The 25,350-nt window shown below is 37.9% G+C and overlaps 1 protein-coding gene across 2 annotated transcripts; it reads right to left on the bottom strand.

Moving 5' to 3' along the window:
* Positions 1 to 794: 794 nt before the first annotated feature.
* Positions 795 to 24,000, bottom strand: LOC137244110 (F-box only protein 39). 2 transcript variants are annotated; one of them, XR_010950796.1, is made up of 8 exons: positions 23,431 to 24,000; positions 14,779 to 14,924; positions 13,806 to 14,054; positions 13,397 to 13,741; positions 13,064 to 13,333; positions 5,858 to 6,022; positions 5,107 to 5,790; positions 795 to 1,113 (listed from the first exon to the last, which is right to left on the bottom strand). XR_010950796.1 is itself a non-coding variant. In XM_067772666.1 (7 exons), the coding sequence occupies exons 1-7, from the start codon at positions 23,504 to 23,506 to the stop codon at positions 5,512 to 5,514; spliced, it is 1,530 nt and encodes a 509-aa protein (XP_067628767.1). In that variant the 5' UTR covers positions 23,507 to 24,000; the 3' UTR covers positions 4,809 to 5,511. The 2 variants fall into 2 exon arrangements, 1 of the variants encoding a protein (XP_067628767.1); XM_067772666.1 differs by lacking the exon at positions 795 to 1,113 and having other exon boundaries at positions 4,809 to 5,790.
* Between the last annotated feature and the right edge of the window lie 1,350 nt (positions 24,001 to 25,350).

Here is a 25,350-nt window from a genome sequence, read left to right as displayed (position 1 = left end):
ACCAATTAAGACAGTGTAAGTCGTGCTGTAATGATGGCAATATCTGGCGTACTTTGACCTGTTTCCTGCCACTGAGAGTCTCTCCATGATTTCTCTGAGTGTCGCATTATTAATTTGTTCTGTAAGTTTCAACCCGCTACCATCGGCTGGTGGGTTCAAAAGCCAGAGGTTAGCGTTCGAGTTAAATTTGCCGATAATTGTAGAATTTTCGATGCTGAGTAACGCGTCTAGGGTGATATCCTCGCGGACAACAGGTAACAGCGGGTAGAATTATTGTTATGGAAAGCAGCCGTTACAGCTGGATGCGATGTCCAATAATTTGGAGAGGGGTTTTTTTCGACACCTTTCTATAGCAGATGATGTGATGGTCTAATTGCCGCGGACTGCGTCATAACAAGGAGTGAAATTGTAAACTCTAGTAATATCATATTTCTTATTAGGACAATAATAGAACTAAGTAGTGTGGGGCAAAAAGTCGTTATGAAAGACACGATACGGGCTCAGCTTTTAAATTTTATTGAAACATTTTTCAGATTCACTACCACTAGAGCTGAGTGAGGCATTTCTGCTCAACTGTGAGTGAAGGCTGGTACATTAGTGCACTACCCCCATCTCTGACGTAGGTCAACTAAAAGTATGAAAATCTGAAAATTTTTCTTTGAAAGTTTTCTTTAATCTTATTGACACACCCTATATGTGAATTGCTGCTCCAATGTTTGAAACATTTTCCCAGTAACTAAAGTCAGCTATTCATTTTATTTGCTCATTAAATATGACTTGCCCAAATTTGGGAGACTTATTTAGATAATGGAATTCACAACTAAAAGTGGATTTGGAATATTTTCAATATAAAATTGCGTACAAAATTTACGTCTAGTCACTTTGAGTAAAAAATTTTGGAAATCACCATTTCAGTGACATTTCCTTTAATCCGTTCACAACGTTGGCGCACAAAGCCACATATACATAAGTACTCATAAAAGAAAAGTTATTACATTTCACAAAATAGACCCAGCCGTATGAATTTTAATGTCCAACTACCTCTTGGGTCCGCATAGTTGGAGAACCTCAACGTTTTGAGCAAATTGCGAAAAAATGTTGTTGGTGTTCGAGCTAAAAAATAAAGAAAAAAAAGAAAAAAAAAAAAAATGGTTTAATTGTGCTTAAAATATATCGGCGACTTTAAGTACCATTTTTCCAAAAATGACTTTTTGATGCAGCTCGATAGAGCACAAGAGAGAGCTCAATAAAAAAATTGAGAATGTGCATTGCAAATTGAAATTCTATGTCGAATTTTTGCACCGTAGTTATCTAATACTAAAAAGTCAGTAATTTATTTACTCATCCATACCTTTGTTTTAAATTTTTTTGATAAATGGTTCGAATAAAGGTGGGGTGCCGGTTTTAGTAAAACATCGATAAAAGCCGAATGTGGTCAAATAGCCTAATAATATTTTCGGACGAATTGTGCCTTTAGTGAATACCTTTACAACAATATATCACTCATTGAAATCAGTCACAAATACAAAGAAAAAACTGGTTTCGCGGCTTTTACAGGGTGCTGAAATAAGTTTGTTAAATTTTTGAAATCTTAACGAGGTGAATATTTCATCTCGGGCCATCTTTTGAACTGATTTTATTATACTCAGCGTGCAGTGCACACAGAGTATATTAATTTGGTAACATAACGGTTGATCGCAACGGCATAAACGAATCGAGATAAATATAGATTTCCATATATCAAAATGCTGAGGATGAAAAAAGGGAATGGATATAGTCAAGTCCATCCGTCTGTCTGTGCACACGGTGACTTGAGTAAATATTGAGATATCTTATTAAATATGGGTATATGGGTTCCTTGGCACTCATCTCCTATTGAAAATGACGGATGATAATCACGCCCACTTTTTAAACATTTATTATTTTGGAAAACGCAAGGTTATTGGTTTTACAAGGTATTTGTTTAACCGGCTTTAGGTCCAATTTTAAGTATTAAAACACCAAAAATTGTTTTTTCTTTAGTTTACCAATATATTTCGGTTACACACGGTAACCGTCTTCAGGGCTTTGAACTATAAACAAATTACAGAAACATAAAATAAAAATACAATTGACATAAAAAATTGAACAAACATGAACATTTCTCTACATACATTATTTTACACGTCTTCGCTGTTTAACGTGGAGCTAGTCACTGTCCGCATATTGTTTATCAAGAGTTTGTAGTAGCTCGCGCAGTTATCAATGTCCGTTTTGTAATTCATTCGTATGTTAGTCGGTGTGTTTAAAATATGAAGTACTTCTAAAGTCAATCTCTTATTATATTGTTTCTCTTCCTGAAGTATTGTTGTTTGGTTAAAGTTCGGAGAGTGGTTTTTCGTCGTACAGTGTGTCATAAGTGCTGTTTTTTGGTGAGTTGCTTCGTGGCAATGTTTAAAATCTTATTTATGTTGGGCTAGTCGAGTTTTTAATTTAGCTTTGGTTGTGCCCACATATATATTATTGCATGATTCCATGTCATTTCCATTACATGGTATTTTATATATCACATTGCTTCTATCCGCCTGAGGTACCTTAGATTTTGTTCTGTTGAATAAATTTTTTAACGTGTTAATTGGCTTGTGCGCTATTCTAACTTTTTCTTTATTATAACAATTCGAGTTTGCTAAGCGCTCTGATAAATTTGGTACATAACATAATGACTTGAAAATTTCAGGTTTTTGTGATTCCCGTTGACTAGCTTGTGATGTACATCTTTTAATTAGGGTATTTGTAATATTTGCAGGAAAATCTTGACTTTTTAATAATACTTTTGCTTCTTCTTTGATCTCTTCGTGGTAAGCGTCATCTGATATATTTAGCATACGTCGTATACAGCCCATTGCTGTATTTATTATCATCGTCTTTGGGTGTTTCGAATGAAAGTTAATGATTCGTCCTGTAGATGTGGGTTTCTTATACCACTTTAACTTCAATTGGTTGCCTCGTCGAATAATAATTGAGTCAAGATATGGAAATTTTCCGTCGTCTTCGAGTTCCGTTGTGAACTTATAGAAATTTCGCTGTGTAATTGGTGTTCTGATAAAATAAGAAGACATACCGTGGCAAATCTGAGCATTTTGTTTGTGTTTCTGTAAGTTCGGTAATCATTTCGGAGACGCGTTACATACTGGCGGCTGGCAAGTTACAATGAGCATTGCAATTCAACGACCTTGCAAAAAGCACGTTCCCCTTGACGGACAACAGTCAGGATTGGGGGCCAGCAAAAAGTATGTTTGTGTATGCTGTATAGTCGAGCCACTTTGTTTGGAAGTTGATGAAATTGCGTCGCTCAAAAGGAGTATAGGTAACATATGCTGCCAGTTGACAAGTCCAGCGCTAAAGATGAAGATGCCTGGGGAGCTAGAAACATATCCTACCATACGTGTGGGGCGTCCCCGTTAATCGTGCAGGACGCCGTGCAATATATTTTATTAACCAACATCTCACGCCTGCTGTCTGCTTGCAGATCAGAATGCCATAGATCGTGGTGGGCATTAAAATCGTCTAGAATAATGCGATGTTCAAAAATCGCTTCTTCCGATCGGTTAGATATTTTTTGACGCTCCAGGACATTGTACTACGGCCGATGTCAGGATCAAACAGATTATATTGACAGAGGTTGTAGCCAGGGTAAGTCTGGGAATCATATTTTGCGGTGGGCTTGGTCTCTTGGATCGAAGGTGGATGTTGTTTCATGAAGTCGACTATCTCCATAATCTTCCCAGTTAACCTATTACAGTTTAACTACAGTATTCCGAAGTGCAACGTGATGGACAACGTCACTTTAGGGGTGAAACACGGATGAGTGTGCCTTGGTGGTCTAAGGCTAGGGATAGTACCGGGGTACCCGGTGTTGTTGCTGAGCCCAGAACATCAAGAAAAAGGACATCGACCAACCCACAGCAACCATATCAACTCGTATGCTGGTGCAGGAAAGAAAAGGGAAGCCGGGGGAAAGGACTGATGCTTGGCACTGCTCCCAGACAAGCTACGTAGATGATGGCTATGGATGCTTAAAGCGCCGTTGGCTATACCAACAGCAGTTATTTGTGGTACTCTATGGTGCTGCTAGACGGTAGTGAGGGGAAGGGGATATGCTGGAACGGGAGCAGCAAGGAGCCAAAAAAGTTTTAAAGAAATCGGCGGTTCGAAGAATGTGGAGATCTCTCCCAGAACATCCCGTTCGATGCAACCATCTTTGCACTTGACACACTGACGCAAATGTGAGCGTCATAAATAAACTCGTTTCCGGAACACTTGTCAGAGCCGGGGTCAGGTTAACCCCCTTCCCCGAGTAATGGAGCAGTCCCGCTACAAGGATCTGCTCTGAGGATGACAATTTGTGTGAGGGACGTAACAAAATAAATGGGGTTACACTGAAATAGTTGCTTCCGTACATAGAAATTACTGTGGGGGGCGCTGTTTTTAGTGACACGCTCTAATGTCCCCCCATTTTTGTTTTAGTTTTGTGTGCCGGTATTATTAAATACATATGTATGTATGAAAGTAAATGCTACAATAAATCCCTCAAACACAGGTGTGCTAAGTTTAGATTTTTTATTTATTTTTACTGTGCCTTGGGTTTTTTCAAAAGTAAATAAATAAACGTGTATATAGTATATGTACATATATACAAATCAAAAACTATTAACAACCATGCAGATGCATATAAACAAGTACCAACCTAACACAAACTTGTCAACACTAACGTGCGTGTACATATGTATGTAAATATGTACATTACACTGGACATTATTTTGTAAATGTTTTCTTTTTTCGATTTCACCTAGTTCAGAGCAGCCAAGTTCTTCCTTTCCGAAGTAAGCTATTAACCTCCTAAGACATAGAATATTTCATATGCCAAATAGATATCACATTTATCGAAAATATTTTTTTTTTTAGTTTTGTATCGTGATCGCTTAAGGTTTGGTTTCCTCCAAAAGTGGTGCCGCTATGTTACGACCGCTAAAGAGCGGCCGGTATAATCACCGATTTCAGCGGCACCGCTTTGTTACCCTAAGAACAGTTACGCCGTTTGCGTGTTTTTTAAGTTTTTTTAATTACCTTTTTTAAATGACGTACACGAAAAAATTTTGCTTATTTTATAAACAATTTCAATTATTTGACAAAGTGACCGCTTTGACAATAGCGGTGGGTAAAAACGTTGATCAACGAGTTTATACCGTCATGACGGCCGTTATATTTATTGCCACGCCGCTATTTTACGTTACGGTAAACTTCTCCGCCTTCTTTTACTTTGCAACATTTTTAACAACGTACTCTACCGCCTTCGTGGAAACCAAGCATTTACTAATTGCTTTTTGAACGGCTTAAAATTGATTTTAGAGGTATTGCGACAAGTGTAGTATTTTTTCCGGGCCCTCGGTTTTTAATAAGATTTTGAGGACTTGACTAATGTACATACATATACACATATCTATGCAAATAATAATATCACACATTTAACATTTAAAATTCTCTTTGCACTTCCACTTCCAGCTGTTTATAATCACAGTCGCTCACAAAGTGCCATTCGTAGTCGAGTATCTGTGACACTTCACGTTCAACCGATTCATAGGAACGTGAGGTATGCCTTAGCCAAATATAGAACTCATCGGTCCATTCTGGATGCCGTGGCCAGTCGCAGCGTATAATTACAGCAAAACGACGCACGTGGAGGCGGCGTAAATTCTTAGCTGCTCGTGCTATTAACAGCACTGTGGAGGTGGACACTTTCTCCCGTATGAACTGAAAGTAGAGAAAATAAATTTTAAATAGGAAATTGCTTACGTAGAGTTCGTGCAAATGAACATACCAAAGTATTTAGATTGAAGCATTGCCTAGCCATTAGCATCATCAGACTATCGATACGATTGTGAAATTGTTTGGGACTAGTAAATCGTGGCAACATTTCATGACCATAAACGCCCAGCCTAGTTCTATAATGATCCACCATGCGTAGAATGAAATCCGGCTTTATCTGAGAGAGAGAAATTGCATTAAACAAATTGGAAAAAGGATACGCTTTCGTTTGCATTGATTTAGTTTCACGTTTGTGCTAAAATTAATATTGTAAGGTATTTTGGGAAATTCCTGATTATATTACAGCTTCTGTAAAGTTTCGAATCTCTGAACTCTCGAATAAATAACTCAAATATTTAGTGTAGCAAAATGGTCCTCATTTACAACTCTACTGCGTACGTCACTAACAGCGTGTTAAAATCAAACTGATTCCTTATTCGTCAGCTTGCGTTGCTTTTATATTCTCGGTTACCTCGTTCGCTCATTTCTCCTAAGGTGTAGACATTTCACGAACAACCTTCTCGAACAGCTGCTGATTTATTTTTCCTTTATGTATCTGCTATTCACGTTTGCCTTCTAGTTATATGCATGTGTATGTGTGAGTAATAACTTCTGCTCTTAGCTGCTGGCGACATGTATGTTCTCCTCGCTGTTTACATGTATATATGCCGAAATCCGATTGCAATAGAATAGACTATGTAACACAGAAAGGTTCGCGGTGTTTAAGAGTCAGGGAGTGCCACGGAAACTTCAAACTAACTAATCGTAAACTCAGGTACATCGACCACTTTAAGGAGACTTACCTGGGAAGAAACGATACCCAATAGCAGGAAAACAGTTTTCTGCACCTATGTAAAGCCAACTGTATAAGTATATACATTAACCTGGGTGGATTTGTATGGACGAAAGTTAACCGATACCGCGCCATCGATTTTTCGATAGCATTTGGGCTCAGGAAAAAAAGTTCCACTACGCATACACAAAAAAATAATTTTCGAGCCTGCGAAAAAAATGGCGAAAGGTTAAATTTTCGACCAAAACACTCCCCAAAACCCAAAAAATATTTTTTTTTTCAAAAAACTGTTATCGCCAAAGTTTTTACAAAAGTTTTTCCTGAGCCCAAATCCTGTCGAAAAATCGATGGCGCGATATCGCTTAATAAATCGACACAGTATAATACACATACATATATACATGGGCCCCAGCGTTACACGGTGGTTTGGGAGGCAACAAAACACAGTCCAAGTGAAAATCATCAAAGAAAAAGGAAGAACTGTTATTAACTGAAACTTCTGTATGCTTATCCCATTCATTCCATCAATATTTTTCAATATGTTTTCACTTCTGTTTATGTTCCTGTAAAACTAGTTCTATTCTGACAACCGTCAAAAATCTAGGTAACCGCAAAAAGAAGTACATCTTTAGTCAAGGGCTCACTAAACTTACAAGATGTGAGGCTAAAACCAACTAAAAAAGACATTCAATTTATAACTGGTGATACCATGAAAGATGGTTATGACGAAGGCGCCATGAAAGATTTCCAATGTATGAGTCTAACCAAGTAGGCAATCTGGTATTTTATTGTAGGTATGCTATAGTCTCCAAGTGACTTTTTAGTGAAAACAGCTTTGCCGCAAATTCTGCCGTTCATTACTGATTCGGAGTGTCTAGCTATGACGCACAGTGGCGCCTCTGCCGTTAAAGCATGACAAAAATCAAAAAAATCATGAAAGCGTTCGCTAAATCTAATACATGTTTCTAATAGAGAATTTTCCAGGAATCAAGAACATAGAACTGTTTTTTCACAAAAAGTTATAGTTTACCAGGTAGAGACGCTCAAAGTTGACCAATTTTCAACATTGGGAAAAAATTGAAATTTTTCTTCTTTTTCGTTGTATTTAAAATGGTTTTGTGAGTAAATAAGGCGGCCGGTTGTCGTTTTCTTGTATAGCAATTAAAGACAATTTAATTTAGGATTGAAACAAAAAAAAAAATTGTTTTTTTTTTGTAAAAGTTAGCGGATATACCTGTTTTTCGAAATTCCTATTTTTAGGGCCTTTTTAAAACTTTGATGGAAAAAAATGTTAAAATATGTGCTCCGTCAAATTAACAGTAGTTATTTGTGAAATATTCAGTTACCTAAATTCATAAAGTCTGCCTGCGTCCAGCTGCAACTTCACTTTTTACATCAAATAAAGTTAAACAACCTTGGACATAAATACGCGCCTGAGCAGGTATATATAATTCAGTACGGCCGTAAGGTCGGTTTTGTTATTGGAACTTGTTAACAACATAAATTTTTTTAGTTACGAATTGTATACCTGAAATTCATTTTAATACTTTTAGTAGGTATATAAAGCTATCCATCATACAATGCACATTATCATTCGTCTTTTGAAGATTAAGGAACTAAGTATTCTGTTTACTTAAATAAAGTTAATAGTGTTTTTAAATATAGTTCCCAGTTTAATATTTAGTCAGATACAGTCAGAAGCCAATTCTAATATGTATCTACAAAACTTTAAACTATTTGCGGTGTTTAAATCTACAAAGTTAAGACGGAGCTTCGTTGAGGCTGTTATGAGAGAATTAGCGAGTGAAACAATCATTAAAGAAAAGGAAGGCCTGGAAGAAAAAAATGGTTTACAATACATTATGATAGAAATAAAATGGAAGGACGTCTATCGTAACAATTCAAAATTTCTAAGTTAGCATGAAAAGTTGCTAGCTGACAAAACTTTTTTGGACAAAGAAACGCCTAGCACGTCAACCAATCCAACTAGAGGGAGACCAACAAAACCCATAGAAAAGTGTTCTACCTACACAAGGAAAAGGAAGCTGTCTGATACCACAAAAGCTATGACCACGAATCATCTTTCAGAAGCACTGGCTATTAAATATAAAAAAGGCGAAGAAAGCGTTAAGTCACATATAACAGAAGCAGTTGCGGTAGCAAGTCCAGTACGACTGATGAGGATCAAAAACAGCATTCCCACACCACCAAATGCGCTACCTAGGAAATACACTCCCGAAGAAGATTTGGCGCTGTTTATAGATCTCGGTTTAACGAATAAAATATATATTATGTTGCGTAAGTCATTATTGCAACGTAATACCGATATTTTACCTGGATACAAAAAAATTACTCAAGCCAAGAAAGAAGCAGTTACTCTAAGTCCCAAAATAACCGAAGTATCAGCTGACATTGAGCTACAAAACCTAATGGATAATACTCCTACACGACTCCTTCAAAGTTTTACTGAAGAAAAGTTGAAATTACTGCCAAAGGAGCTAGCATTGATAACTAAGTGGGGATGTGGTGGATCATCAGGACAAAGCGCATATAAACACAGAATAAATGTAGACGATGAAACAATTACAGATAGTAATAGGTTTATGGCTTCTATTGTTCCATTACGACTAAAAGATGAAGCTTCAGAATATTGGAAAAATTCACGTCCGTCATCAACTATATTGTGCCGCCCGATATTATCTAAATACGAGAAGGAGTCTTCGGAACTCATAAAAGCTACAGTGAGTGATATCAAAAATCAAATTGCCAACTTAGAACCAACAATAATTGAAATTGAAGAGGAGACTGTCATTACAATAAAGCATGACTTTCTTCTAACAATGGTCGATGGAAAAGTTTTGAACTTAATAACAAATACGACATCTACAATAAAATGTCCAATTTGTAAGAAGAGCCAAAAGGACTTTGAAAATCTTGATGATTCAATTACTGACGAACTAAATTATGAGTATGGAATGTCTCCTTTGCATGCTAGGATGTATGGAATTTGTTTTGAAGCTGGCTTATACACTACCACAACAAGGAGAAATTTTCGACGACAATACAACATGTAAGGAGAAACAAAACAGGAGAAAAAAAATAATTCAAGATGAATTCTATAAAGAGATTGGCCTTAGAGTTGACTGTCCAAATTATGGAAATACAAATGATGGTAACTCCTCAAGAAGATTTTTTGAAAACGATGAAGTGACTGCTCGCATAACAGGAGTTGATAGAGATATTGTGAAAAGATTGGGAGTAATTTTAAATATTTTAAACTGCCATGAACCAGTTAATGGACCCAAATTTGGAGAATATGCATCTAAAATTACAGAGTTGCTGCATCAAAAGTATCCTGAAAAGAAACTTACACCAACGGTACATACAATTTTAGCATATGGAAAAGATTTAACAGTGCTTACCATTAGTAGAATTGTCTGAAGAAGCTCAAGAATCTAAGAACAAGGACTACAAAAGATATAGATGTATGAACACCTGCAAAGTATCACGAGTTAGACAAAACGAAGACCTTTTCAACATGTTAGCTATCTCTTCTGATCCAGTCATTTCATCTATGAGGTATGTAAGAACACAAAAAGATCTTACAGATGCGTATAGCTCAGAAATAGTTGCTTTGTTAGATATATGTTCCAGTGACGATGACTATGTTAAGATAAAAAAAGTTTCTCATTTCTTATCACAACAATGAAAAAGAGATTTACTAATCAATTTTGTTACTTTATTGAAAAATAAGATATCTATGTATAAGTTAATTTTTTATTTCAATTAAAGAATTAATTAATTTAGTAATTTATAAATATATACTTTTCGTTATCGCATTTCTCTAAATTTTATCAAATTTATTTTAAAGCTTAGGAATTTCGCCTTCAAACGAGTATTAAATTTTTATAGAAATCAATAGGTCTATCGAGTTTGGTACAAATTGGTAAAGCGATTACTAAGATCAAACTTTTTAGCATAAATGGGCAGTATCACTCCCGTTTTCCAAAATTCGTTGGCTGTTTAATCTTTAGCTCAAATAAAATTTCATTGAACCACTTTCAATAACTTTTAGTTATTAATAAAATACATATTTGGCTAGTAAATTAAAAAAAAACATGTAAAATTTTACGATGAATTTTAAAGCACCTTGTTATTGTGGCACCAAAAACGGACATTTGAGTCTTATACGAGCATTGCCATTTAAAAGAAACAATACGTCTATCGATTTTGGTAGTTATTGATTACGTGACTACTTAGATAAAACTTTTTATCATAAGTGGGCAGTGCCACGCTATCTTATCAAAATCATTAGTTTATCTTATTTAGTGCTTAAATACGTCATTATAAGTCAAATCTCATTTTATTTTTTACTAAAAACATTTTGTTTTTGCATTTTTCTAAAAGTTTTCGACTCTGACGAATTTTGAAGCACCCTGTATCTGTAACATTCTTAGCTTTCACACAGTAAAACTTCAAATAATTAGCTTTCATTTGCATTTTAAATTTTTAAAATATCTTCATTGGTTCTGATTTTTGCAAAGAAAAAACTCAAAAGGCGCCACTGTGTGACGGTTACTATTATTTAGAGATCCCAATATCGACCTTGAACACACTCTTCCATTAATAATGCTTCGCGAATTCCATTTTGTAGGGAATGATGCCTTACAAAATCAGTTCAAGTTGCAGGCTGTTGTTTTCATATGAGAGGCGGATTCTAGACAGACCAGAAAGTACATCCGAACAATACAAAACAATTTATTTGTATTGGTTTGTATAATCCACAGTAAAAAAAAAAATAATAAATTACTTTGGTGTTTTGTATCATAAGACCAAATGAACAATTCAAGATCTTATTTCAGTAAGGAGGATAAGAGGGAGAGAACAGAGTCGCAAGCCGTTTTAAGCGATGCTTCGGGTTCGAGGAGCGAAAGAGTCATCTGTAATGGAAAAGCAAAGTAATCCAAAATGAAGAAGTGGAGTGAAGAAGAGTATGGAGCAAGAGAGCCCTCTCGCGGAGGTAGAAGCTTCGAGCGGCAGAAGGAAGAGGCAACGTTCAGGCAAAGATGACAAAGCCTCCTCTCAAGAGGCAGAAAGGCCCAGTCCGAGGGCTGTGCAGGTATGGTCAATACTACATCTTCCAAATAAACTAGCAGACGGAGGATATATTGTACACGGAGCGTGGTTAGGATAACAATCCTAATACGCTTGAATCGGGCGAAGTCGAAAAGGGCTTCGAAAGCCTTAAAACAAGGAGGCAGGTGTGAGACGCGAAACGTCTCGAAGAAGTTGTTAGAGGGGGAAAACAGCCAGAATTTACGCCTCGAGAAGAGAAGTCCGCAGGATAACGATCGTAACATGCAAAATGCGAAAGAAGTTGAAGAGGACCATGAAAGTCGAAAAGGCAAAGGGAGGACGTAGACATCTCGACGAAGTAGTTGGAGGGTGACAAGCCCACCAATGGAGCTGGGAATCTAACATATAAGCCTCCAACACAGTAAAGTGGCGTCGAGCGAATTAATCGTAACCCTCGTGGAGGGTTCGTTTGAAGTCGTGCTGATCCAGTGTCCATGGCTTCTATCGGGAGGAAAGCTTTCTGGGTACATAGCGAGCAGGTTCGGCGTTTCCTACGCGCAATCGTAAGAAAGGGTGCGAGCTGCAATCAGGATAAGGAAACAGCTGCATTCATATATGATTCCTAATAACACTACTGAGGACCTCGCAGTGGGGGTCGTCGAGCAAAAGAACAAGGCATTATCCTGGCATTCTGCTATATGCGGAGGCACGTTAAGGTTTGTACATTGTACAAAACAGTACAAAACTTGAATTGAACAATGAAATATGCGAAGCACAGAATGAACTGTTTGGTATAATACAAGTGAACAGTTCGCTATCTGGGCAAATATTTTAGCCTGGTTGGGTCAAACGACATATAAATTAGTTTATTAGTTTGTTTTGTTTTGAGAAAAAATTCCGGGATATAGAATACCAGTTTTTCAATACATCGAAGGTACTTTAAAAAATTCAAGATATAACGTGCGGCCCACAACTTAGAATATAGTAAGCACGGTAGGAATTTTAAAGTACATGGATGGGAAACCTAGACTAGATTCCCGTATCTGCATATTTTTCCATAACATATCTAGCTCTGAGTGTTGTCATTACCTCAAAAAAAAAACAAGTAAAAAAATAATAGGTGAGAATGGCTTGCACCTTTTTGGTGTTTACAACTGGCGTCAGTTGTTTCAAAAAAGGAGAGTCTAAACTAACGAATGAATATAGCGAAAGATACCTACTACAGTATAAGGAAGAGAGAAAGTTATAGAAAATGAAGAGAGCAAGAGCGAAAGGGGAGATAAAGGTATCGGCTTGAAAGAGCAAGTTTTTAAAGTGTCTATAGAATTCGAAAACTCCCTAACTACTCACCTTTGATTTTGGAGATTCGTATGTGACACTATACACCGGAGCTTCGGGTTGGAACACAACTTCGCAATCACCCATCGATTCGACGCGCAAATGAACCTTCAGCATAGGATTGTCTCGTTTCAGTTGCCGCCATGCTTTCACGCTGCAAGGTGATATTGATAGATACGTGGTGGTGTAACGGTTTTGGAACAAATGCAAATGTTTTAATTTGGTATCAGCCAACAACAACAAAACATCATCGTCAATATTTTGTGGTGATATTGTTAGAACCTCAAATTACAAGTTGCATGTAATTTTTGTTTTTACGTTTAATAAAAAAAAATATCCACTCACCTTTAAATTAATAAATAAACCCACATGCATTATGGGGCAGTGTGTTGTTGTGACATTCACTAAATTAAGGACACGCATTTTGGTGCAACATGCTTCTAATACTTCATCGAGTAGATGTTTAGCTTCAAAACGTTCCAATACAAAATCAACAAGTTTCAATGTGCGCAGGTCTCGCAATTTCGACAGAAGATCTTTGAGACCTTTGAGTAGTTGACCACCAGTACCGAATAGTTTGATGCCATCGGGATCATTTGCTTGCGACATATTACATGGGAATACATAAATTAGTGAGTGTATACGCGATCCTACATGTTTAAGTTCGGTATGTGCTTTTGCTTCGGAGGCCTTATAGGTTTGGAGTTCATGATACAAATATGATTTAACTTTAATTTCCTTTTTTATATCTCACCTTAGTCATACTCCATGAAAGCATTGTCATAAATTGAAAAATATTATTAAAACTATGTTCCGGCCGAAACTCCAAGCCGCGTAAATATTTTCCAATTCGTACGAGACAGTTTTGTGTTCGCACATGATCCAGGCAGTATTGCCAGCCCGAATAATAATTGTATTTAGCTCGGGTAAGTGTTCGATCATCCACCAAAAAGTTAAGCCACACATTTGGTAGATAGAAGGCATTATACCAATGTCTACAAACCTGTAAGAAAAGAAGGCTCTTAAAGGGCCATTTTCTCATGTGAACGTTCAAATTTATCTACCCTTCAATCACGAATATTGTTAACAAAGAATGTTTTTATCGAACCTGCACACATTAAGGTTTACTTGAGAAAACGGCTCTAAGTCTACTTTATAAACTAATAGCCGTTTCCATCATCTCCAGTTCAGTTAGGTTTTACCTGGAGGGTAGCAATCCATCAGATAGTTTCATTTGACCTTTTAGTTTTCGATATCACAGGGTGTCAACTCAAAAACCTGTTGTAAATACATGAAAAGCAGCAAAACAGCTGATGTTCGTTCACACTCTTTACTTGCACTTGACTGACAGTCGACGCTTTAGTTGGTGCGCAGAAAACGAGAATCATTGTGTACTAAAAGTGTGAAATTTTAACGACCAACTACCTGACGGGATGTTCAAGATGGCTACTTTTTAACGTTTTGACAGCATTTCGACAAGATGTTCCATATGGCGGCGCACACGGTCAATGGGTGATAGAACGATATGCAGGATGAGATCACGATAGTCACTTTAAAAATCAGGTCATCCATCCTATTTGTAATTTTGACGTACATATATAAAGCAGATATCACACTTGTTTTTATCCACATCGACTAGAATTTCGATAACTTATGCACTTACTGAAGATGATGAAGACGGCCTTACATGTAAAACTTGTTGATTTTTATTTTCATATGTTACTTACCAAACTAGCGTAGTATCGCTCTCTGTAGTTTAAGTATGAGAAAATCTCTTCCAATATTATATCTGGTAGTTGGTTCCATTGTGAAAAGTTGTCATCGCCATCTCTGAAATCGTTCTCCTCGCATTCCTCGATATCAATGTAGCAAGCTGAAGATAAAGAATTTGGATCATATACTAAACACACTCCATTTTTTCATAAAGAATATAAGCATATTTACCGTCATGCGAAGAAAGTTATAATGCTTATCTTGTGTACTAAACACAAATCATAGTTGTTAAGGAATGCAATTACCTCAGAATGCAGTCCATGCATTCCCATTCGTGGAAAAAAAATTTTGGATTGCAGCCTTTGCAGATGAAGTGAATAATGGTAATATCTTATATTTAAAAATCAATTGCTGTTCATTAGTCTCGCAAAAACTCGAGAGTGGTGGCCGATTTGGTTACTTTTGGATTGTAATTGATTTTGGAAGTCCAGGGAAGGTTTAAGAAGTGAGTACATTTGATAAAATGTTAGGAACTAGCTGATCTGGCAAACTTCGTACCATCTCAGAATCTAGAAATAGTCTCGCTAAATTACAAAAACGGCTCGACCGGTTTTTTTATTTGTTTCGCTGGCTATGGTTCACGGATGAAAAAAAAAATTATTTGAAGCAGGTATTCAATATTTGTTATAGACATTCCATATATGGGAGAGGCCTAGGGGTGGGCATGGGAGTGAGAAAGGGCGTTGGAATGAGAGTGTGAATGGGAGTGGGATTTGGAGTGGGTGTGGGAGGGAAATTGGTAGTGGGGTGGAAGGGAAAAGGTTTGGGAGTGGGAGGAAGATAAATGGAATAAAACATGGCGAAAAATAAGAAAATTTGAAGACGGAGTAGAAGATAAAGTGATAGAGGGTGAAGACTGGGTGGATAAGGGAGTTGGAGTGGGATTTGAATTGGGGGAGGAAGTTGGGGGAGGAAGTTGTAGTGGGAGTGAAATTGGGAGTGGGAATGGGAGCGGAAGAGGAAATGGGTTTGAGAGTGGATAAATGGAAGATAAAGTAGAAGAAAATGTGATAGAGTATTTTTTAAATACAGGTAAACCAGTGTTCTGGCAGAACAAAGTCTGCCGGGTACGCTAGTAATCATATATTTTCACATAAAGTGAGCATGTTTCCACCCTTACAATTTATTGATATTTTAATATAAACAGTTAAATTCTCTCAGGGCCTAAACGCAGTTCTTAAGTAAATGCTCAAGAAATATTTTGATTTATTTCTAATGCACGCAGACGGAAAGAGTGAAGAATTTTTGACGTTTGACGTAGAAATGTCACTTTTTCTTTAAGAAACAATGAACAATTATTTCTTGACAAAATCAGAGTAGCCGGCTCAACTTGTTTCAAACAACCTTTAAAAAATACATAGTAGTAGACGCGATACAAGCAAATATAGTCATACTTGACATGATGGTGTTGTTGTAGCAGTCCTTCGCCCCATCCAGTAGGCGCGACCGATCACAAATTTTCATCAATGTCCTCAAACGGGAGTCAAAAGAAACTTACTGTTTCAAAAGGGGTGGACCATAGTGAGATTGTTGTTAGAGGCGTTGGTTCCACATTACAATTTAAGAGATGGTTGGTGTCATGTGGGGACACATTGCAAGCAAGACATACATTTTGTATGTTGGTGTTGATTCTGGATAGGTAAGAGTTTAACCTGTTACAGTAACCCGATCGATGATGAGCTATCGTGACGCGAGTTTCTCTATGGAGAGTGCGATCCTCTTCTGAGAGTTCTGGGTATTTTTCTTTAAGAACTTGATTCCCCGCGCAAGAGCTGACATAGAAGTTCGATGCCTGTTTGTGGATAACGTTGCGGACCTGATTGTCCTTCTTGGCTTTATCCGGCTGTGTTCTCAGGTGCCGTATTTCCTAATAATGCTTACGGAGATGACCCTTTAAGCCCCTTGGAGGTTTGGCCTCATCAATCAGATGTCTGTTGGGATGCCCAGGTTTCTGGGTATTCAACAGGAACAGTTTGGTTATCATCTCATTTCTCTCCCTGATGGGGAGTATTCTCGCCTCATTATTTAGGTGGTGTTCTGGGGATATAAGACGACAGCCCTTGGCGGTTCTGATGGCAGTGGTTTAGCAGGCCTGTATTCTATTCCACTGAGTAAATTTAAGGCTTGGTGACCATATCGGGGACGCGTAGCATGCAATCGGCGAGCCAATTGCTTTGTAAGTGGTAATAAGTGCTTCTTTGTGTTTACTCCAAGTGCTGCCGGGTAGAGATTTGAGGATTTTATTACCGCTATGGATTTTAGGTACAATTGCGGTTGCATGTTCTCCAAAATGTACTTCCTGGTCGAACGTATGTTCCTGAATTGCACCGATACTTGCCGACGAGCCAGATAATTTGCGGTCCACCTTTTGAGACACTTGCAGGTCTTACAGTAGCGTATCGTGGTTGACTGTATCACAAGCTTCTGCCTGGTCTAAAGCATCGAGTACTGTCCTGTTGTGGGGGTTTTGATTTAATTCGCAATTTATCTGCTATGTAATTTTCGGAAGCCTTGCTGACGATTGGCAAAAGGCAAATTTGCAGTGAACTAGGGAAGCAGAATAGCTTCAAGTGTCTTGGCTACATGCGATAAGAGAGATATCGGACGATAAGGATCTCCCATGTTAGCTAGTTTCCCAGGCTTTAATAGCTGAAACACCCTGACCATTTTCCATTTTTCGGTGATGACGAGGGTGGACATGGACAGGTTGAAAACATGCGCTAGATAACTAAATCACTCTTTGCCTAGCTTTTAAGCATCGGCATGGCTATGTGATCTGAGCCTACTGCTTTAGATGGTTTAGCATGAACGATGACATATTCAACCTCTTTGGCGATGATGGTAATTGGGGACGCGTTGTGCGCGTCTGTTCGCCCGCCGTCTGGCTTTTTTGACCGCCTCCTTTTCCGCTCTCGTGGTCTTTTCTGTGGACGTTATACCCAGAGCATGTCTGCAAAACAGATCTTGGTGTGAGTTTAGTCTCTTAGATTGCAGCAATGCGGATGTTTTGCCGCTTCATAAAATCAGCTATCTCCGTGATCTTCCCAGTTAACTCATTACAGTTTAACTGCAGTGTTCTTAAGTGCAACGGGGAAGACGTCGTCACTCTGGGAGCAAGTGACTGGTGACTACACCTGAGGTGTAGTTGGGTTTGTGGCCTGGTAGCAAGGCGCGATGAAACCCGTCGGGCGATACCGTCGCTGAGACTAGAACATCTAAGAAAGAGGCACCTACCAAGGCAGGAACTGCATTGGGCAGATGACGCAAACATATACATATATTCTGTGCTGGAAATTTTTCATTATTTCTCTAGTAACAGATGTAAAAAATGCATGTAAGAAAATCTTGCAAAGAGCGAATTCGACTGCTATTGTTGGTGGGCTGAAGTGGGGAGCAAAAATTCGCGTTTTCATCATCTCACAAAGTACGGGTATTGGGTTCAGTGTTATATGAATGTATCGATTTATTTCCGAAAAGTTATCGATTTGTCATGCAAAAAAGTATCGATTTCTTATTGATTTTTTATCAAAGAGCTATCTATTTTTATCGATTAATTACCTAAAGTTATTGGATAATTTATCGGAAAGCTGTCGACATATTGTCTACAAATTATTGCTTTGTCATCGATTGTTTATCAGCGTGTGAATGGTTTGTGACCGAAAACGTGTTGATTTGTTGTAAACTTGTTATCGATAATAAGTAGATATGTTAGGTTAGGATGAAATGGCCGGTCCATGAGGACCTCGCATAGACTGAATGAGCCCGTGGTGTTACCAGAAGTTTGTTTTAACGACCACACTGAAAAACCCTATCAAAAAAAGGTCCTAAGCTATGTTTAATATAACCCCGTCCTCTTGGCAAGTACTAGAAGCTTCCTAGGACTTAAGCCACTTGCTGCTTCTAGATCTCACAGCTGTATCACACCTAATAGCTGGAGGCTAGTCTGGTAAGCGCAGGGAATGAGCACAGAACCTCATCCGCGTTTTCATTCCCATCTATTCCCATATTCCCTGAGACCCAATATATATGTATGCTTCTCCCTGTCCCGATTCTCTCCAGAGACTGCGTATACTTTAACACGCATTTAGATGCTGTGCTATGCGAGATTATTGCCTTAATTGCTGCTTGACTGTCAATATAAAAGTTAACACGGTTGCAGCTTAAGCTATTCTCTTCCAGGCTTCCTACTGCTTTTGTTACGGCTAATAATTCCGCTTGCAAAACGCTACAGTAATCCAGCAGCCTGCAGGATCTGCTTATTGCTGGATCAGCACAGTATACCGCAGACCCTACTCCTTCCACTACTTTGGAACTATCTGTGTAGACATGTATCACCTCGTCCGCCATTTGAGCACCCTTGCGCCAACCGTCCACCTCTATTGTGACCGTAAGATCTCCCTCGAAGCGCAGATATGGAATCACGTAGCTTGTTCCTCTTGTGATTGATGACGCTATACTACTATTGCCGTATGGTCCGCGCTCAAGCTGCCCCGAGGCACCGAGCTTGGTTGCAGTTGTTAACGCTAAGATCTTTGCTACCAGGTCTACAGGTGGAATCTTCAAACCAGCATACAGTGCTGCAGTGTTTTCAAGGTTCACGTAATGCTAAGCATTGATAGTCTGAACTCCATAGTATAGAATGGGGCTTACAATCGCTGTAAAACCCAATAGAAAGAGAGGGCGATAAGCCCCACGTACACCCCAGAATTATTTTACATGCATAAAATGTCTTTGAGGCTTTCTTCACCCTCTCCTCCACGTTGATCTTCCATGGCAGCTTACTGTCTAGGATGATTCCTAGCTAATTTGTGCAAGGTTTCTCCTGTAGGGTCACCCATCCTAACTTAGGCCTGGCCAATTTGGGACTTTGTACCTAAACAAGACCATATCCGTCTTCTCCACTTTGACTTTCAACCCGACATTATATGCCCAGGTACGAATATCCCGAAGCGCCCGATCCATCAAAGAGCTAATCGTTGGAAGGGACTTTCCACTTATGACTATTGCAACTTCATCTGCGTAAGCCGTAAGTTTTACCCTAAGTGTCCCTCATCGAATCGCCTAAGCAGTTGGTTGATGACCAGCGTCCACAGCAGAGGTGATAGCACCCCTCCCTGAGGCGTGCCCCTGCCCACTGATTTCGTGGCCTCGTACAATCCCCATTGTGATGTAATCTTCCTACAATTTAACATGCAGCCGATCCATCTCGTTATGGCTGGATGTACTTTAATGTAATTAAAACCATCCATAATCGCCCGTTTAGAAACATAATTGAAAGCCCCGGCAATATCTGAGAAGACTCCTAGAGCATATTCCTTACATTCCAGGGCTTTCTCTATGCTTATTACTACCCTGTGCAATGCTGTGTCTACCGACTTGCCTTTGGTGTATGCATGTTGTGTTGAGGAGAGCAGCTTTTCATCCACGTTGGCCTTTATGTACACATCTATCAGCCTCTCAAAGGTTTTGAGCAGAAATGATGTTATGCTAATGGGTCTATAGTCTTTGGGATACACGTGACCGATCTTCCCCCGTCTTTGGTAGGAAAGCTACACCAGAAGTTCTCCCAGAGTGCGGTACATGATTCAGTCTTACGCACCCATCGAATATTATTTTAAGCCATTCCACGACCGCTCTACTTGAAACTAATAAGAAGATAAGAAACCAATAAAAACTTGATGACTCGGCGATATCGAGCCGATAACACACCGATATATAGGCGTCAATAAAAAGCTATCGATAACAAGCCGATAATAAAACAATAACTTGTTGGTATCGGTTGTTACCGATAGGAAGCAGGCGAGAAGTCAAAAAGCCCGGAATTATTTGGTTCCGATTAAGATACCTCTGGCCTAACCTCAACCCTGGGCATGCTCAAGGTTAAAAAATGTCTATCTTTTATTCCAAACCAAAAACTAACTTTTCAATTATTGAAAAATGATAATTATAATTACATACATGTTTGCGTCTGCAATCAAAAGAATAATTATTCCAAATCCAAATTTTATAAAAATTTATAAGAAAATAGAAAATATTTTCTTTATAAGAAGAATACTTTAGTAAATGGGGAAATCTTCAGCGCCCTATTTCTGGCAAATTAACATCAATAAATGCATTGCTTTAACAAACTTTCTTCGCAATTTATAAACAATTCATAGTTTTTAATATGTGCAGTCCTATTATTCCATACATACACATGTGTACTATGTTTTATATATATACATATATATGTAGCTACTCAAATAAGTGAACCTAAATATTTGCAAATTTGTTTTTACATTCTATTTTTAGCAGCAATTTAACTTTTCCCCAGTTGAGTTTGGTTGTCAATATTCAAAAAAAAAAAAAAAAATGGATTCAAAGGCGTATTAGGATCTTCGACTCTCCGACTTCCTCTACTGAGCAACCAGTGAAGCTCAGGAGCTTTCCGATGCAAAATCTAATTAAAATATCGTCCCACGACATAACTCTAGATGGGATATATGTCAACATTACTTCTACCCATTAGGGATTGGAAGCTATCGATTAATATATTGATATGTTTTCCGTTTTCAACGTATATAAATATTTTAGTCTATTGGACGTGTTTTGTAAACCGTTTTCGTGTTTTCGAACAAAGACAACTCGGTTATAAAAAAATAAATATAAATAAAAGGGGCGATATGTCTCTGAAGAGGATTTAGGCCTTACTTCTTATCCAATTTGCGTCGTACTTCCACTTAATTTTTCCTAAAAATTGGCGGAACGGGCATACATGTTTAACGCCGACTCCGAACGGAATTCACAAGGCAGATGAGTTTTCACTGAGAAGCTTTTCATGGCAGAAACACACTCAGAGTGTTTGTCAAACCTCTGGCGAGGGGCAATACCGCTTAGAAGAAGTCTTTTCTTATTGAAAAAACTTGTTTAAAATGTTTGATGTTACTTCGCCCGGGAGTTGAACCCAAAAGTTTCGGTGTGGTAGGCGGAGCACATTACTACAACACTACGATGTCCGCAAATTGGTTACTCTACCCATGTTAGAAATTGACACGTTTTAAATTTCTGATTTTGATTTCGGTGACTTATTGTGTGACAAAAAGTACTGCTGATTGAAATAACGTCCATTCCGACAGTACCAATAATCAACTAAGAGTAATCCAGCGTTGCCAGTAATCGCGTCCGTTCCGACAACATGTCAATGATATACAAAACCAATATAATATTAACTGTTGCCTAAACGTTGAGCATTTTCATCTAAAAAAAAGGGATGGTGGATTGGAAACTGTTCATGTCAAAGCTAGCAAAAAACGTTTACTATGGTGTTCGGAATCACGTCCATTAGGACATCATCATCATGATTAATTGGCGCTTAGCCCCCAAATCGATGTTGGCCGTTTCGTAAAAAGTTACACCAACTATATCTGTTTTGCGTTAGCTGGCACCAATTGGGAGCACCAAGCGAAGTGGAGAAAGTCGGCCAGGTGGAGAAAGTCTTCCCTTTACAGCGAAGCCTTCGGGTTTTTGGTTGCTGCAGTAATTCTTATCTACGTAAGGGCATACAGATCATCATTATACCTCCTTCGATAGATGTCGTCGTCATCACGAGTAGACCCATAAATCTTTCGGAGAACTTTTCTGTCGAACACTCTAAGTGCCGCTTCGTATTCTATCGACACCGTCCTTGATTTTTGTATTTATTTGCGAATTTATTCCTACAGCAACAATTTGAAAAATTATTTTACAGTGCTAGTCAGGAATAGCATGAACTATATAAATTTAACATTAATAATAATTTGGGAGGAATGACTTTTAAAACTTTGAACATAAACCATCAAACCCCATTGCGTTCGACGGCACATAAAATATGGCTACGTCAGGAATTGTACGCAATTGTAATAATAAGGTTTAATTCTGCTACTAAAATTATCGTCTCCAGAAATAGTAAAAATAAATAACACAAAAGAATTCGGCATATCTGAAGCTTCGTTTGGTTTCGAATGGCTCGGAGAGGTTGTTCCAGTCCTTACGGAACTGGTGGTGATGCTAAAGATTATTTGCAGAGCAGATATTTCCAATACCAATTCGTCACAGTCGAGGGGCGGAAAGATTTCTCCCTCATCGGCGATCAGAGTATCGCCTGTATCGTGCTTAATTTTTCCAACAAATTGGCGGTACTCCGATTGGCACCTGCAAGGCAGATGAGTTTTCACTGAGAAACATTTTATAGTATGAAGAAACTCGTTTCTAAATTTGTGATGTTTCTTTGCACGGAAACTGAGTGTAGGTTCTTCTGTGTCGTAGGAGTAGCACGCTACCACAATACCACGGGGCCACGGTACATTGCATATCGATAATTTTGGAAGCTACGAAACGTCTTTGGGTTGAAGAATTACATCTTCAACTTTAGTAATAGCATATGTAGGGATAGCGTGGAAAAATACACAAAGAACGCTTTGGTTTTTTTCGGCTGTAATAAAGACCAACATCAACGACAGTAAGAAGAAAAGAAAAAAAACGGAAGAATTCTTTCCAAAAGTGTGCTGACGAATAGGGATAGCAAAATTAAAAACCTTCAAAAGGATTACTAGAAAACAAATAATTTTTATTATTTTTTGAAAACCTACCTTCATCATTTTGGTCGATCTTCCAACCGGCTTTTTGCATGACCTCTGTTCGAGGGGAAACGGTGAGGGCAGCCATCTTGTTGCCACACACAGCAATGTGGTCTGTGGTTATATGGTTTGTATTTTTATACAAATTTCTAATTACCAAAAAAGTAATAGAAATAAAAGGAGACCAATAAAACTCAACCTCATAAACATCGGGTTCAAATAAATAGAAAACGATATTTTGTTAAATGAATCTTGAAAAACACCAAATTTTCACTTGTTCTATATTTTCTTTTTAAACAGAAGCAAATTACACAACTTTTTCAAGCACAAATTTTTGAGGTTACCAAACTGATTCGCGACAATAATTCGACTAGAACATCGAATGCGAACCAAAAGACGATCGTGCAGGTACGCGCAATATTTATTTTCAAAATGTAGCAAATTTTTGAATTTTGTATTTTCTATTTCTTGTTTGTTCGAACGCGCGCCGCACAAGGATTTGTTGTTGTAAACATAGCAAATAGTATTGCGTAAATAGAAAAAAAAAACATATATAAATTTAATTGTACCATTCGTTGTATAGATCCCTTTGTATAAACATTGCTTGAAACAAAAAGAAATTATTTAATCGTGTGTTTGCTTTGATCACTCTCGATTTTTATTTAATTTTTATTTTTTACTTTGAATTTTGTTCAAAAATGTCGTATTGAAAGCAATCATAGACACAGTTTTGAAAAACAGCGCACAACCGCTCGTCGATACGATCTGTACCGTTGGCGATTCGGAATCTCTTATTTGTTTTTATTAGTTTTATTTTGATTTTTAAGATGTTTTTATCTTTGGCTCTTTTGCATTTATTCTAAACACTACAATATATTTAGAGAACTATTTGCATAGATACATACATGCATATATACATACATATGCACACAGTTCTATTTGTACGTTATAGCCACCTACAAATATCGACGAGTTTTCCTTTATGTTTCAATGTTTATTTGTTTTGATTTGCGGTTTTTGGTTTCCGAGTGTCGTTCAATCGGTGTACAGAATTCTGATTTGATTTGATTGATTTACGAGAATAAAATAAAAAGATTCTTATATAAAAATAAAAAAAAAGAAGTTTTCTAACGATTTTGGAATTTTTTTATGAAAATCACATTTGTATTGGAAAATGACTCAAGCCGACTTGAACTCGTTCCAATGTTGGTGCACAACAAATTTACTAGCTTTAAATTGCTCTAAATGTAAGCATATGACATTTCACCGAGTGAAGCCAGCATTGAAACCTTATGTAATAGATGGTACGCCATTGGAGCGTATATCTATTGCAAATGATCTAGGTGTCCTTTTTGATCCGAAATTGAATTTTAACATGCATATTTCATCTATTGCAAACAAAGCTTTGGGTTTACTTGGATTTGTTAAAAGATAGGCTAAAGAGTTCGATGATCCGTACCTCACTAAGGTTCTTTACACATCGCTGGTTCGTCCAATACTCGAGTATTGCTCATGCGTTTGGTCCCCTGTTTCTCAAAAGCATATAAGACGTCTTGAGTCAGTTCGAAAGCAATTTTTGATATTTGCATTGCGCGGCCTTAGTTGGGACTCAAGTCTCCACCTTCCTCCATACAGAAGTAGACTTCTTCTTATTTACTTACCCACTCTGGAAAATCGGAGAATATTACTGGGGGTATTGTTCATCCATAAGCTCATTATTGGAGAAATTGATTCTGCGGACCTTCTCAGTCGCTTCTTTTTTGCGGTTCCCCCTAGAGTATCCAGACACTACGTTCCTTTCTATTTACCCCTTTGTCGACGAAACGTTGCTAAAAATAATCCTCTTCTTATCTGGTGCGCGCACTACAATGACATGTATAGCTGTATCAGTCTTGAATGTACTTTTACCACTATACGTAATGCAATACTTGC

The sequence above is a fragment of the Eurosta solidaginis genome, chromosome 3 (assembly GCF_040869045.1).
Source record: "Eurosta solidaginis isolate ZX-2024a chromosome 3, ASM4086904v1, whole genome shotgun sequence".
NCBI classification, from domain to species: Eukaryota; Metazoa; Arthropoda; class Insecta; order Diptera; family Tephritidae; genus Eurosta; species Eurosta solidaginis.
This window is presented reverse-complemented; position numbering and strand designations above follow the sequence as displayed.

What these genes read in the sequence shown, in the direction of transcription:
- LOC137244110 (XM_067772666.1), bottom strand. Translation starts at nt 23,506, where the DNA reads ATGGCTGCCCTCACCGTTTCCCCTCGAACAGAGGTCATGCAAAAAGCC. An exon ending in AGCGATACTACGCTAGTTTG is followed by an intron (nt 14,055 to 14,778) that starts GTAAGTAACATA and finishes CTTTTCTTACAG; the next exon opens with GTTTGTAGACATTGGTATAA. An exon ending in GCTTCAATCTAAATACTTTG is followed by an intron (nt 5,791 to 5,857) that starts GTATGTTCATTT and finishes CTCTACTTTCAG; the next exon opens with TTCATACGGGAGAAAGTGTC.